General features: G+C 57.1%; 1 protein-coding gene across 1 annotated transcript in view; it reads left to right on the top strand.

Moving 5' to 3' along the window:
• The window catches only part of Parvb (parvin, beta), a 57,817-nt gene that overhangs the window by 17,428 nt on the left and 26,102 nt on the right, over positions 1 to 14,287 (top strand). Inside the window, exons 3-4 of the mRNA XM_005379454.2 lie at positions 1,439 to 1,509; positions 10,120 to 10,222. Coding sequence (XP_005379511.2) covers positions 1,439 to 1,509; positions 10,120 to 10,222 — 174 coding nt within the window. The remainder of the gene's footprint in view (positions 1 to 1,438; positions 1,510 to 10,119; positions 10,223 to 14,287) is intronic.

Raw genomic sequence — 14,287 nt, forward strand, 5'->3', positions numbered from 1 at the left:
CTTTGATTGGACGCCAGATGGGGGTGTTTGAGAGTCTGGTCCTAGTCATGTTCATGTTCATAAAAGCCCCGAGGGCCGAGTGGCCAGGGGCCCCTTGCTCTCTGCCTGCCGCTAGCAGGTTTGGCCCAGGCGCATTTTGGGGGTCCAGCTGATGTAGAAGGCAGTGTGGAGCGTTTTGTTTATTCCCAGCCCTGGCTCAGAGGGAAGTGCTGTCCATCCTTCCGCGTTCCGTGAGAAGGCCAAGCCAGCGGGAGCTCACAGAAGGGAACAGGTGCAGGTCCCCCCCGCGGATCAGCCCTGGGGCCCCCTCCATCTGCCGGGACCCATGGGTCCTGGTTCCTCCTGCAAGATCGGCCTCTGCACATGGGTGCTCCCCACCCCTCCCTGCCTGGGCACTCGGGACCTGGACGTGGACCTGGCAGTGTCTTGTGTGGGCACCGGGCTCCTCCTCCCTGTGCTGTGGGCCTCTGGGGCCGTCCTGGGCACGGGGGGGGGGTGGTGTCTTTGCAGCTGCTGTGGCTTCTGTCCACCAACGCCATCAGCACCCTCACCCGGCGGGACAAACAAAAACATCCTCAGACATTGCCACTGTCCCTGGAGAGGGACAATGTCACTTCCAGTCTAGACCAGCAGGAGCCCAGAAAGTAGATCTCACCTGGGCATGGTGACAGGCCGGGGCTTCAGGGCCCGACCCGCCTGTGTGAGTGACTTTGCCCGTCGCCGCTCTTGGGCCTGGGCACGGCCAGGCTCCCCTGGATCGTGACGCTCGTGCGATCTGGGCAGGGCTGGCCTGGTCAGCGCCTGCTGTGCTCCACACGGGGCCATCCAGGCTCCAGGGAGGCGTGGCGCCCGCTGGCCCTGGATCCATCCCGGGCCACGGAGGAAACTAAGAGGAAGCACACAGCCATGGGCTGGGGACAGACACGCTTGGCTGCAAAGTGTCACCTTTGTTTTTGTTCTGGTGACTTTTTCTAATATTCCTTTGCGCCCACTATTTTGCCTATGATGTTCCATTCCGATCTTTTCCTGCCTAATGGAGCAAACATTTTGCTGCAAAATGTGGAGCACAACCAAACGGTGCTGTGGCCATCCCGGCTTCTCCCTGCGTGTGTTCACAGCGCCTGCAGGCGCCCGAGGCGTTGGTCTCAGATCTGGGCGGGGACGCTGCTCCGGTCTCTGTCGGTGCCGCCCCCCTGGCCACTTCCCCCACAGTGGAGGGCTTTGGCTTCTGGTGGGGGTGCGGCCTGGCCCGGTGGATGATAGTTCGGCTTCACCCCAGAAGCAGAGGTCCTGCCCCCGTGCTGTGGGTCTGAGTTCCATACGTGCCGGCCACGTCCTCTGTCCTCCCCAAGGACATGGCGAGGTCTCTGCTTCCTGCCGTTTCCCACCGCGGGCATCCGTGCCGCCCCAGCTAACTGTGACCCCTTCCCCCTGGCAGAGGAGAATGAGGAGCGCACGATGATCGACCCTACCTCCAGGGAGGACCCCAAATTCAAGGAGCTGGTCAAGGTAAGGAGGTCTGGCTGCGTGCAGTGCAGCGTCCCTGTTGGGATGAGGCCTCCGCTCTGGGCAGCTGGGCTGTCGTGGGCAGAGGGAGCTGAGGCCCCGGGCTCCCGGAAGGGACACTAGTGCTGCATCAGAAAGTGGCCGTGCGGCATGGCCTGCGTGGGGGCGCACAGACCACGGAGGAGTGGTCCCCACATCGAGCACTGCCACACACTGGGCGGCCACGCCTGGGCCTCGCTCCCTTGGAGAGGGCTGGCCAGGGTCGAGGCGGGTGTCAGGGTGCCAGCGCCGTGCTGTTGGGCTTTTGCACCCCTTGGCCATAGGCTGCGAGTTGAGTGTCTCTGCGGAGCTGTGTCCCTGTCCCGTTTGCGGAGGAGCTGAGCTTAGGGCCTGTGCTGGCTAGTGGTCAGTGTCTGCCGCTCCAGAAGCATCAACACCAGCTGGCTGCTTTGTCCCCCAAAGTCTTGGGCACGAGGAGGGTGGGGTTGCAGCCTCACCGCTTCTAGGCAGCAGGGGGGCGGCTCTTTCCTAGCACCTCGGCCATGCCGCTTTCCCTGCAGTGTCTGTGTCTTCATTGCTCTGGCCCAGGCTGTGATCCCGAGGCCACTGCGGGGGAAGGGCTGGGGCTCCAGGGTGACAGCCCCAGGGCAGCTGAGCAAAGGCCTCGCTGCGCAGCCCCTTCCTGCTCAGGTGACAGGGGCTTTGGAAATGCCGTGCGCTGCGGTTTATGCCAGAAAGAGACACTCTCCTAGTAAAGCTCCTGCCTTTGCCTCCGCTGCTCTGAGGCCTTGCGCTGTGCTTAGAGGAACGCGTGTCCGGGGCGGGTTCTGGGCACAAGGCCGTGCCAAGTTGCCTCCTTTCAGAAACTTGGGCAGAAGATGTGGGTTTCGGCGTCCACCCAAAGATGGAGATTCTGTTTTCTTTACAGTTTTGTCTCCCAGCGTTGGGACTCCAGCTCAGGACTTCACATGTTCCATTAACTCCCCACCACTGCTGTGTACCCCAGCCCTGAGATGCTGATTCTTAACACTTTAAATCACCTAGTTTATTTTATGAAGGAGTTTTCCTTCTGGATCCCCATTCTGTTATTTAGAAGAATGACCTTAAGAAAAGGAACTCTTTGCCACCTAAGTGTCCTTGGGTGGTGGTGCACACCTATAATCCCAGCACTCTGGGAGGCCGAGGCAGGAGGATTGCAAGTTTGGGTCCAACCTGGGCTTTGCCCTATGTGCTATTCAGGCTGTAACAGAGCAGGTGCTGCCCACATGAGTTCCACCCACCTTCGGGGGGCACCTGCTTTGCATACGCCCCCATTCAAAGGCTGCCCTCCATGGGAACACCCTTGCAGGCCCCCGGAGATGATGTCTCACCAGCTCCCTGGGCTCCCCGCCAGGGTCACACATGGACTGAACTGTCTTTCAGGCCTTGGTGGGTTGGGGCCAACGGCCCTTGGGTGGGGACCACACCCAAGTCAGGCCCAGCAGACGCCGCCCCCAGTAGTCCCAGGCAGAGATCCAGGCAGAAGCAGGAGCTGCGAGAGCGGCCAGCATGTAGACCTCGGGCCAGGGGCGATGGGTCTCAGCAGCCGTGGCTGCTGTCCCTGCAGGCGTCCTATCTTGGAGCCAAGGGAGCTTTTCAGTTCTGAGGGACGCACGCTCGCTGTCCTCCCTGTCTCCTGTCCTGTCCACGCCCCTTCAGGACGCCTCTATTTAGAGCCGAGTGCCGGCTCGAGCTCTTCCTGAGATTGGCGTGGCCGTTCACCACGCACTTTGAGGCTGTGTTGTGTAAGAGTGGCGTCGGGGATGAGGCGGGTCTGGGGCCGCCTCCTGGACTCCGGCCAAGCGTGAGCAGGGCAGGCCTGGCCCCCCGGCTTGACCCGGGCACCCCCGTTCTGTGGGCTCAGAGCCCGAAAGGCATCTTCTGGGCAGTGTTTCTTCCTGCAGTCCTTTTCTCCACTGTCTTCCGGATACGCTCCTTATGCGCGGAGGGTGAGCGCTGCCCGGCCGTGGGCGGGTTATAGATGAGACACTGGGTCTTTTGTTGGTCTTTATAACGACCCTCGAAAGATTCCTGTGCTCAGCTAGAGAAAGGCCTTCGTGCTGTATCATAAAAAATCTGAGTTTGGTCTTTGCTGTCAAACTTGGTACGGGGGTCCTAAGACCTTCGGAATTGCCTGAATAGCGCGGGTGTCTTTCGTTATTCACAAGGAGCCCCTTGGGGACACGTGGCTTACTGCTAGTGAGGTGACACTGGCGCCTGGACAGCACGAGGCACCCCGTGGGCCACCCACCCCACCCCGGGCCTCTCTCTCCATTCCGAAATTTGCAACCATTGCTGGGTTAGTAGATGCCCAGGGCCACACTCTGATTAGTACCCTGGGATCAACTGGAATTGGGATTGCTGGGTCACACAGGCTTAGGTTTTTTTGTTTTGCTTTGTTTTTTATCGTGAAGACTCTGGTCCAGAGAGGCAACTCCTCAGGACTCATTTTCCTTTGTAATTAGCCGGTAACCCTAACTAGAGCTGATTCCTGAGCTCCATGATTTGTTCTGCGCCCTTACGTGGGAAGCCCTGCGGTGTGGTCTGTGGGCAGAACAGTGGGACTCCTGGGGACCCTGTTTGCTGCTGGTTCCTGAACTCGGGACCAGTTTTAGGGGCCTAGTCCTTCACCTGTGGCCTGTGCCTCCAGGTGGACGTCACAGTCGTGGACCGGGAGGACGCCTGCGAGGCCGAGAACTGGAGCAGTGTGCCTGGGAGTCGGGAAGCAGCCCCGGGACGCTTCCTAAGCGCCACTGCCCGAAGCAGCCCAGCACATCTCCCGGGGCGCACGGTTCTCCCCAAAGCGAATTGCACATCCCATTTCTCAGTTCACTGGTCAGGACTCTTCCTGCTCTTTGAATTCATTTTTCGTTGTTGTTGTTTTTTCTTTGCACTGGGAAACAAATCAGCAGTGTGGCAGCCCTTGTCCGGCCGCAGCCAGTGCCACGGGGGCTGAGCGGAGATGCCCTGCCAGACCCCGGCCCCCCAGCCCTCGCCTGGCCTGCTGGACAAGCCTGTGTCCTCTGAGGGTTCCATGGCCAGGACTCTGGAAGTGATTAAAACATAACTGTCATAGCTCTGGGGGAGACAGACTGCAGATCCTGATTATAATTCCAAGGAACTAAAGGAAGAGTAATTTTTTATTCTGGGTAAAGCAGGCTCATAAAACGTACGTGATCGGGTGCTGGGCACGGCCGTAATTAATCTGTGTCCTAGACGCTCGCCCGCAGGGCTCGGGGTTCGCGAGTGAGCACATCCCTAAAATAACGACGGGAGCTATCTTTACAGAGCCTCGTGGAGCGGCAGATGAGGGCGGGCGGCTCGGGAGGTGGAGGACGGGGGATCTGCGGTGCCCAGGGATCTGCCGCTCCTTCCCAGGGGCGCAGGGAGACTGGGCCGCATTCACTTCGTGTCACGTGGAGTTTCACGTGCGCGTCTCTCTGCTTGTTGTTTTTGTGTCCGCGTGCGGACCAGGCCGGAGATCCAGCTGTGCTCTTTCTGAGGTGGACGCGTCAGTTTCTCTGGAGCAGAAACATCCCCTGTCCTGCATTTTCTCAGAGCCGGAGCCCTGGGCAAGGAGACCTGGAGCAGCAGGCGTCTGTCTGCCGGAGGCCTCTCAGTTACGCCATTTGTCTGTGCCCCTGTGGGGTTTGGTTCCTGTCTTAGCTGCGGGGGACGTGGCTTTGAGAAAAACAAAGGCCCCCCTCACGCGGTGCTGATAGTCCGGCTGGGAAGAGGGCATGACAAGGGATAGGTGAACGTGTGCCCAGGTGGCCTTGAGTACTTTGAAGAAAACTGAACAGGAAACAGCAGCCCTTTCCTGTTTTAGGTGGAGTGGGCAGGGCCATGAAGTTTGAGCAGAGGCCTTTGTGTCATACCTGAGAGAAGAATATGGCCAATAGACCAAGAGCAGGTGCAAAGGTCCTGAGGTACGTGTGTGTGTGGCGTGTTTTAAGGACCAGCAAGAAGGGCAGTGTGGCTGGAGCCCAGGGAGCTAGGAGGAGAGTGGTCAGGGACATGGTCGTAAAGGTGGCAGGGGTGCACAGTGGTCAGTGTCCTTCTGTTCCCTCTCAGTTTGCCTCCCAGGGTGGAGGGATCAGCTCTTTCTAAGAGACATGAGGCCATGACAGCACAACAGCAAAACCAGCACAGATCCCGTCATGGTGTCACGGGTAGCGGATGCATTCTTCTGTAGCAGCCTCAGCGCATGATTCTTTTTCCCTCTTTACGTTGAGAACTTTCAGCTTTTTATACCTAAAGGAAGCACTTTCAGTGATTTGCAGTGCTAACCTTAAGAACCAAGCTGTGAAGCTCTTGAGAAACCGTGGAGGTGACTCTTGGTGACTTTGGGTTTGGGGCATGAGTCTCAGGTAGGACGCCGAGCACACAGGCAGCAGGATGAAAAAGCAGGTAACATGGACTTAGTCAGAATCTAAACCCTTTTGCTTTGGCCTGAGCTTCTCGTCACAGAGCCACAGTACCAGACACCCGCAGTTTAGAGGAGGAAAGAGGCAACTTGGCTGACGGTTTCAGGGGTCCAGTCCATGGTTGGGTGGCGGCTCCAAGGCAGAGACATCGTGGCGGGAGGGCCTGGCGGAGCAAGGCTGCTCAGGTCATGGGGGCCCAGGAAGCACAGCAGGAAAGCAGTGTCAGAGAGGGACCTGTTGGGGAACCATAGACAGCACCCACCATGCCTCACCCAGACATACCTAGGAGCCTGCTTCCCTAGTCCACGCATTTCTCAATCCAGCCCAGGTGATGAATCAGGATTAATGGTCCAGCTTCCAAAAACGCTATCAGAGTGGGAGACAGTTGTGCCAGTCGCAGGTCTAAGTGGAGATTCAGACCCTGGTGTTCAGCACCGTTAGTGAGGTGCGGGTCCAGCTCTGTCCTTTCTGTGTCCACATCCCGTTGTCCCAGCTTTGTTCATCGACAGGATATTTGGTCCTCGTGGGGTTGTCTTGGCCCCTTATTGACACGGACTGGCTGTAGCGTGAGGTTTATTTCTGGACTCGCAGTTTTCTCTGCCGGCCTGTACCTCTGTCTTGATGTCTGTCGCACACACTTTGGGCGACGATAGCTTTGTAGTGGGGCTGAAATCAGGACGCGAAGCCCTCCAGCCTTCTCTTCTCTTTCAAGGTTGTCTCGGCTCTCTGGGCCTCTTGGGTTTCTATCTGCATGTTAGGGCCCATTTGTCGGTTTCGATGCTGAAGCCAGCAGGGCGGTGACTGACTTGTAAGAGCGATGCTTAGTATCGTCTTTTCCGACTACTGAGGTACTATCTGCTGCTGAGAACCTCAGATGCTGGGACAGGCGGCGGGAGACAGCAGGGGTCATTTGCGTTATGCCCCTTTGTTCATCTTCTCGGTGCATTTCATTTTTTCTGTTCTGAAATTTGCAACCATTGCTGCGTTAGTAGATGCCCAGGGCTGCACTCTGATTAGTACCCTGGGATAACTAGAATTGGGATTGCTGGGTCACACAGGCTTAGGTTTTTTTGTTTTGCTTTGTTTTTTATCGTGAAGACTCTGGTCCAGTGAGGGCAACTGGGTGGCTCCCCTGAAACCTGTGACGGGTCTGGGTCTCAGAGGCAACCCTTGCCATCTGCACCATGCTGTGGCTTTTCGGTCATGGCAATGTTATTTGTGTGGGAGCTGGTGCTCAGTGACGGTCAAGGACTGTGTTACTTTCTATTCAGGGTAACAAATCACCAGTTCAGCAATTACTACTATGTTTTTTTTTTTGTCTTTTTAAGACAGGGTCTCGCTGTGCAGTTCAGGCTGGCCTTCAACTCACTTTTGTAGCCCCGGCGGGCCTCGAACTCGCAGCAATCCTCCTGCCTCAGCCTCCCAAGTGCTAGGATTACAGGTGTGCACCACCACGCCTGGCAATTATTACTATTATTATTATTATTTATATATTTTTGTGGGGCTGGGATCGAACCCAGGGCCCCATGCGTGCTAAGCATGCACTCCACCAACAAGCTACACCCTAGTCACGGTGAGGCGCTTCAGACACACCAAGGGTTAGCTCACGGTTCTGCAGTTCAGAAGTTCTGTGTTGGGTCGCAGGGAGAAGTCCTGTGTGGGTGGCCAAGTTCCCTGCTCCGGCTCCCTGAGGCTGAGATCTGGGTGTTAGCCAGGCCGTTCCTTTCCATAGACCCCGGGGAGAGTCCACTCTCAGCTGCTGGAGGCAACCATACCCTTCCTGTGGGGCTGGTCTTCACACCAGCAGTGTGGAATCTCCACACACCCCATCCCTCACACAGCACCCTGAGTGCCCAGCTCTGCCCTCCGGACCCACATGGAAGGGCTCATGGGATGAGGTTGGCCTTCCCCAGTTCTGTCCTCCTTTTTTTTTTTTTTGAGACAGGGCCTCACTGTGTAGTCCAGGCTGGCCTCAAGCTCACAGCGACCTTTCCGCCTCGGCCTCCCAAGTGCTGAGATGACAGCATGTGCCACCATGCCCGACCCTGTTGCTCTCTCCTGAGGTCACCTGTGTCCCGGGGCTCGTTGTCCTCACAGTTCCAAGGCTTAGATGGCTATGTACCCCAGCAGGCTAGGCCTTTTAGGGGACTCTTTGAAATTCTGCCTCTAAAACTGGTTTAAACCTATTAGCCAAAAATTACAAAAGACAGCCAGAACATTAGTAGCGGTCATTAGCCTGGTATTTGTGGTGTCTTGGGCTCACGGCTTCTCTGGGTGCTGGCAGGGAGGCAGAGGCAGGCTGCTGCAGGCCTCAGCTGCTGTGGACGGGTGGTGACCAGGAAAGAGGGTGGCTGGGGGGGGGGGGACGGCCGGGATGGGCCTGGCCAGAGTGAGTAGGCCCCGGGTGCGAGGGCTCTGAGGACCGGGACAGGGCTGGGGGTCGCCAAGCCGTGTATGGGCGATCAAAAATCGGGTGAATGTTAAAATGAACACAAACTTACTGCAGTAGAAGGCTCATTGATGAGAACAGTGCGGTCAGTGTTCTCAAAGTGAAGGGGCGCGTTTGGGGCACTTTAAGGGGGATTAGTGACACTGTGTGTTTTATTGTAATAAATTTTCAAACTTAAACGTTCACTGCCTGTTTTGAGCATCTCCACACCTGTTCGCTTATTCTTAGCTCTCAAGTTTAAAGTGCACACTTTTCAAACAACTGAACAGAAGAGCACATCAGCAAAGTCTCGCTGAGTGGCCAGAGCGGGTCCCTGAGGGGGTCTCGGTTCTGTGGCTGAGCGTGTGCGTTTTGGGGGGCCCGGGCTCTGGGTCAACCTGAGGGAGCCACCTGGGTGACGTCCTAGGTCGGGGTCGGGGGATGAGGCGTCCGCCTCCCTGGCACGGGGAAGGGTGGGGTGTGGTTTAGGGTGGGGTGTGGATTGTGCGGCCGGGCTGCGTGGCTCTGGGGTGGCCCTCGGACTGTGGCCCAGGTGGAGGCAGCGGTGCCAGCTGTGGCCTTGGTGGTGCCTGGCCTCTGCAGGCCTTGGCAGGGCAGGGCTCAGGGAGGTCACGGTTTGGCCAAGAGGAAGAGGGTGAGGGGTGGGCCCAGTCTAGGAGAAGACGGAAGTGGGTGAGAGGGGATGGTCCAGGCCCCTGGGCCCGTGGGTTCATGTTCTGTGCCCGTCCTGGGACAGGAGCCCGCTTGGGGGTTGTGAGCTTGGCCAGAGGCCCCTGTGGGCCCTTGCACAGAAGGATGGTACGGTGCCCTGCGCCGGTGTCTGTGTTGGAGGCGTCACTGGAGGTCTCAGCATCATGAACTGGACCTGGACAAGAAGCAGCCAGGAGGGGAGGGACAGAGGGTCCCCCGTGGGGAGCACAGGGGGCCCAGAAAGGAGACAGGACCCGCACCTGCAGTGGACACCTGGGACAGTGCACCTCCCTACCAGGGAGGTGGGGAAGCTGCAGGGCCACTCTGTCCTCCTGTGCTTTCGGAGCCGCTCACCAATGCAGTGTGCAGGGCCACACCCCGCCTTCTCCCCCAGAGCTTCCCGGATCCGATTTTACTTCTGATCTTCCAGAGACCGTGTGTCTGATTTAATATTTCTGAGTTAGTAGGAAAATAGAATGTACCTCACGGAAATCCGCTTTGTGGCCAGTTCCGCGGGTCGCAGCAGTTTCCCAGAGTGACAGAGAGTAGTGTATTCAGGAACGTGCCCTTTGCTTTGTCCCTGAGAGGGGCCATAAACTGCTGTTTCCAGAGTTAGATGGGTTTATTTGCTTTGCATGCTCGGGAAAGTTGGGTGGGAACGTCTGGAAGTCAGCCAGTAGCACCTCGAGGGGTCCCCTTCACACCCCAGCTGGGGCTCAGGGGCACTTGGCCCTGTCTTTGCTGGGCGCTCCCCCTTTGCCTGCGTTCCCATTGGGCAGCATGTGTCCCAGGCCAGGGAACTCCGGGGAGTGCTGGGAAGCCCTGGTCACCTGCAGGCTGCCCGTGTAGAGCCCCACTCCTGCTGGGCCGTGCGCTTGGAGGAGCCCGTCCCACCCACAGCTCTCTGGCCCGTGTCCCAGCCAAGACCTCGTTGGGCAGCGGCGCCCCTGCTGTCCTCTGTGTGTGGCTGGCAGAGTCGGGCTGTGACACACGCCCGCCTCCCCGCAGGTGCTCCTGGACTGGATCAATGATGTCCTGGTGGAGGAGCGGATCATCGTGAAGCAGCTGGAGGAGGACCTGTACGATGGGCAGGTGCTGCAGAAGCTCCTGGGTGAGTGGGTAGGGCCCCGCTGGATGGCGCCTCCTCTGCATGGTCACCTGTCCTCTCATAGGTTATCCAGTGGGTGCTCCAGGGACCAGGGCAGTATGAGCGTCTCTCCCATTGTGCCAACAGGAGCAGAGAGACAAGGGTGAACAGGGAGAGTGTTCCCCTGGGCCGCCTTGCCCCTTGGACTCAAAACCTGCAATCCTCCTGCCTCAGCATCCCCTGATCAGCTGGCTTACCGATGTGCACCACTGTGCCCAGCTGATCTCTTCTTCCAGTGTCTAATGAATGTAACAGAGCACTGGGTACTAGGGACACAGTGACTTGTGGAATAGACATGGTCCCAGACACGCTGGAGCTCACAGCCAAGTGGAGCTCGTGACCAAGGGGAGGTGCCTGGCTCACTCGTTTGTTGGCTGCTGGGTGCAGGTCTGGAGTCAGATCCCCCGCCTTGTTATCACAGTGGGCTCTGAGAACAGCTCCCGGGGTGGGCTAACTGATCGGATGTCCCTGGTTACCCCCCACATGCCTGTTGTTTTGGTCTAGGACTCAACTGTATGTGCCATGGCCACCCATGTTGTTTCTGTTCCTTTCATCTCTCGTTCAGCAACCCCCCACTTCCTGTTTCCCTCTCCCATTCTTTCTGTCTTTCACAACAATTACAAAGGCCCAGGCCTCTTGTCCCATAGAAGGCCAAGCTGCCCGAGTACGCCTGGGGTTTATCTCATGAGCACACCCAGCCTGCCATGGGTGGGCAGAAGGCCCAGGGCCTCCCGTCTGCCAGAGGCACTGGGGTTTTTGTCCCTGGGAAAGCTCTGCCAGCCCAGCTTTCAACCAGAAAGGTGCTTTCTGCCTTTTTCATGTGTCAGTTGCGCCTGGAGGGTGGGGCTGTGGGACCAGGTGGCCATCCTGGCACCTGCAGGTCAGCGTCCAGTCACCTGTGGCCAGGACTGGATCCCATCGGCGCTCACTTCTTAGATCCCTGAGAAGCTGGAGCCTGCAGGTGACCGAGGTCTCTATTTGTCGAGCTTTCCTGTCCGTTCGCTGCTGTTTCCTTCTGCAAACAAGTGCCTCCCCTCTCCCGCTCCTTGTTTTCTTCCCTTTCTTCTGGACGCACTCATGGACTAATGGAGTCTTCAGTGTAAAGAGGGGTGCAGCGTGCAGCCGTCAGGATCAGGGTGCCGCGGGGACAAGTTGCTTCTCGGGTGTCATCATGTCCCTCTCTTTCTGGCAAGACAGCTGGGAAGCACGTGTGTTTTTAGATCATGAATCCACACCGACACCTCTAATTCTGGTTCAGCACCCCGGGTCTCCCCGTTCTCTGTCCCCATTTGCATTGAGAACATGGCCCCCAAACTGCCTGTACTGTGCTCTCTTCCTGGGCGGCTTCCGAGTCTCTGTCCCTTCCACGTGACACGTGCCAAGTGTGACCCTCGGTCTTAGAGACCGAGAAGGCTGAGAAGGGACCGAGAGTGCTAAGTGAAGCAGAAGGCCTCCTTGCCACCGTTTCCGTCTGCCCAGTTTGTGCACCCCGAGGACAGTTCGTGTTTGGAAGTTTCCCTTATTCATTCTCTGCTTTTTGAGTGGTCATGTGATCAACTGGATCCACGGTTAGGTAATTTTTTTTTCTTTTTGAGATAAGGTCTCGCTATGCAGTTCAGGCTGGCCTTGAGCTCACTTTGTAGCCCAGGCTGGTCTCGAACTTGCAACGATCCTCCTGCCTCAGCCTCCCGAGTGCTGGGATTACAGGCATGCACCACCACGCCCGACACAGTTAGGTAAATTTATTTCTGTCTGTATTCAGTTTCTTGGCATACACTTACAATTTTTAAAAAAATTTATTGAATATTCTTAACTTTAGGAAATAAAGTATTTACACAGCTCAGAAACCAAGACTATGAAGTGGTATCCCTTGAAAGTCTCAATTGTAATTCCCTCTTCCTGTGGACCTCAGGTGGCCGTTTGCAATGGATTCTGATGAATGTTTCTTTGGTTTCTCTCTCTCTGTCTCCCTGTCTCTCTGTCTCTCTGTCTCTGTCTCTCTCTCTCTCTCTCACACACACACACACACACACACACTAACCTTTCTTTCTTACATGAAAACAGCATATACTATGCAGTCTTGCACGTTTCACTTAATTTAAGTACAGACATTCTACATTTAACAACCGAGTTTCCATTCCTGTGACTAGGTCATTAAATGACTTGATCACTAAATGAGGAATCCTGTATGGTATGTACATCAGAATGTTCAGAAGTGGTCGAAGGAAGCACCAACTTCATGACCTTGCTTCTATTTGCAGAACTCTTAGTACTGTACTTTGCAGTACTGTAACGTGTAAGAGAACGTAAAGCTGTACCGTACAGTACAATCAGCAAAAATTACAGTACTGAACGGTAAAGTACAACCTGTCTCTAGTTTTACCAGTTCCGCACCCCCTGAGCCATTTTCTGCCTTCTTGGAATATTTACATCAATGTACAAAACTGTCATATTTTCATCTTTTAAAAAAGAGTCCCTGCCCTGGAGACACTGGTTTCTCTGTGTTGTGCAGGTGTGCTGACAGTTAGATTTGACACCTAGGGAGTCACTGGTGTTGAGGGGTGGGGGCAACACCCTGAGTGGAAAGGATGCAGGGACAGGGAGTTTTGCCCTTGCGGGGCGTAATTCAGGAAGGGGGGAAGCAGAGCAGAGGCCGCGGCTGCGGAGCGGGTGGAACCGGGGAAGGAGTCCTGCAGCTCTGGGGCGTGTGTGGACTGGGGGCTCCTTCTGGAGGAGCTGACAAGGGAAGGGAGACCTTTTGTGTGGTCCGCGGAACCTCGGCCCTGTGCGGAGACCCTGGAAGGGATCAGCGATGTGCTTACAGGCTTTCGGTCCTCACGAAGCTCTGATGTGGCTGTGGGGCCCCAAATGCGCCTCAAGAGCACCCCCTGACCTGTGTGGATGACAGACCTCTGAAGGTCAGCAGGAGGCGCCCAGCGTTGGGGGGCTCGGCAGATTCTTGGTCTTGGGCTCCATTCCACTCCCGGGCCTTTGATGGACCCCGCAGCGAGCCCCAGCCTCCCCAGCAGATCACCCCAGATGGCCGCTTCTTGGCGCTGGGGATGCCATGGAGGGGGTTTGCAGTCCTGCAGGGGGACACGATTCAGAAGAGAAAGCTACCGGGCATGTGCAGCCTCGAGGGGCCCCCTGGGGTAGGACAGGAGCCCCCTGTGGGGAGGGAGGCCCTGGGGACTGTGTTGGGGTGTACGCGGCTCCTGTGGACCGCTTAATCTTGGAGGAAGACTTCTGAGTCTGGGGACGGGGAACTGGGTCACGCAGCTGCCTCAAGGACAGAGTGGTGGCCAGGCCACAAGAGGGTGTTTGGGAGGAGGGTGTTTGTGTGTGCTTTTGTCACCCGTCTACTCATCCATTCCTTCATCTGCCGAGCGCATGTTCACCAGCTTCCTCTGTGCCGCTGAGTCACAGGGAACCGAGAGGGTCCCCGCCCTCGGCGCACATTCCAGCAGCGGGAAGACCCAAGAGTGCCCAAAGGAGCGGGCACAGGGTTAGGGCGAGGGGTAGAGAGCCGCAGGGTGGCATGTGGGCTGGATGGTCGGGCAGGCCTCGGGGGAGCCAGCATCCGAGTGGACATCTGCACAGAGCGTGGCAGGGATGCTCGCTTGGGCTCTGCGGCGAGGAGAGCAGGGCGGGGAGGTTGGGTGGGCGAGGGAGGAGAACCGCAGACAGGGCTGGGACGACCGACAGGGCCAGCTGACGGCCAGCCCCAGAAAACAAAGCTTTCTCTCCCAAGTGACAGGAGTTGCGGGGGTTTTGAGCAGGGCTGTGACATGATCAGAGTTGGCATTTTAAAAGGTCCCTTGGGCTTCTGAGTATGCCCCATGGCAGCCCAGGTGCCGGGGAAGTGGCATGTACCAGGGTGGGAGCGGCCCCTGAAGAAGATGTTCCAAATTCCTCATTTGCCTGAGCAGCAGATGACCGGGAAGTCACATGCGAATGTGGCCAAGGAGAGAATCCGCATCCCAGAACCAGCTTCCATGGCTCAAGAATGAATCTGAAATACCAGTCAAG

The sequence above is a fragment of the Chinchilla lanigera genome, unplaced genomic scaffold (assembly GCF_000276665.1).
Source record: "Chinchilla lanigera isolate Chin_1 unplaced genomic scaffold, ChiLan1.0 scaffold00012, whole genome shotgun sequence".
NCBI classification, from domain to species: domain Eukaryota; kingdom Metazoa; phylum Chordata; class Mammalia; order Rodentia; family Chinchillidae; genus Chinchilla; species Chinchilla lanigera.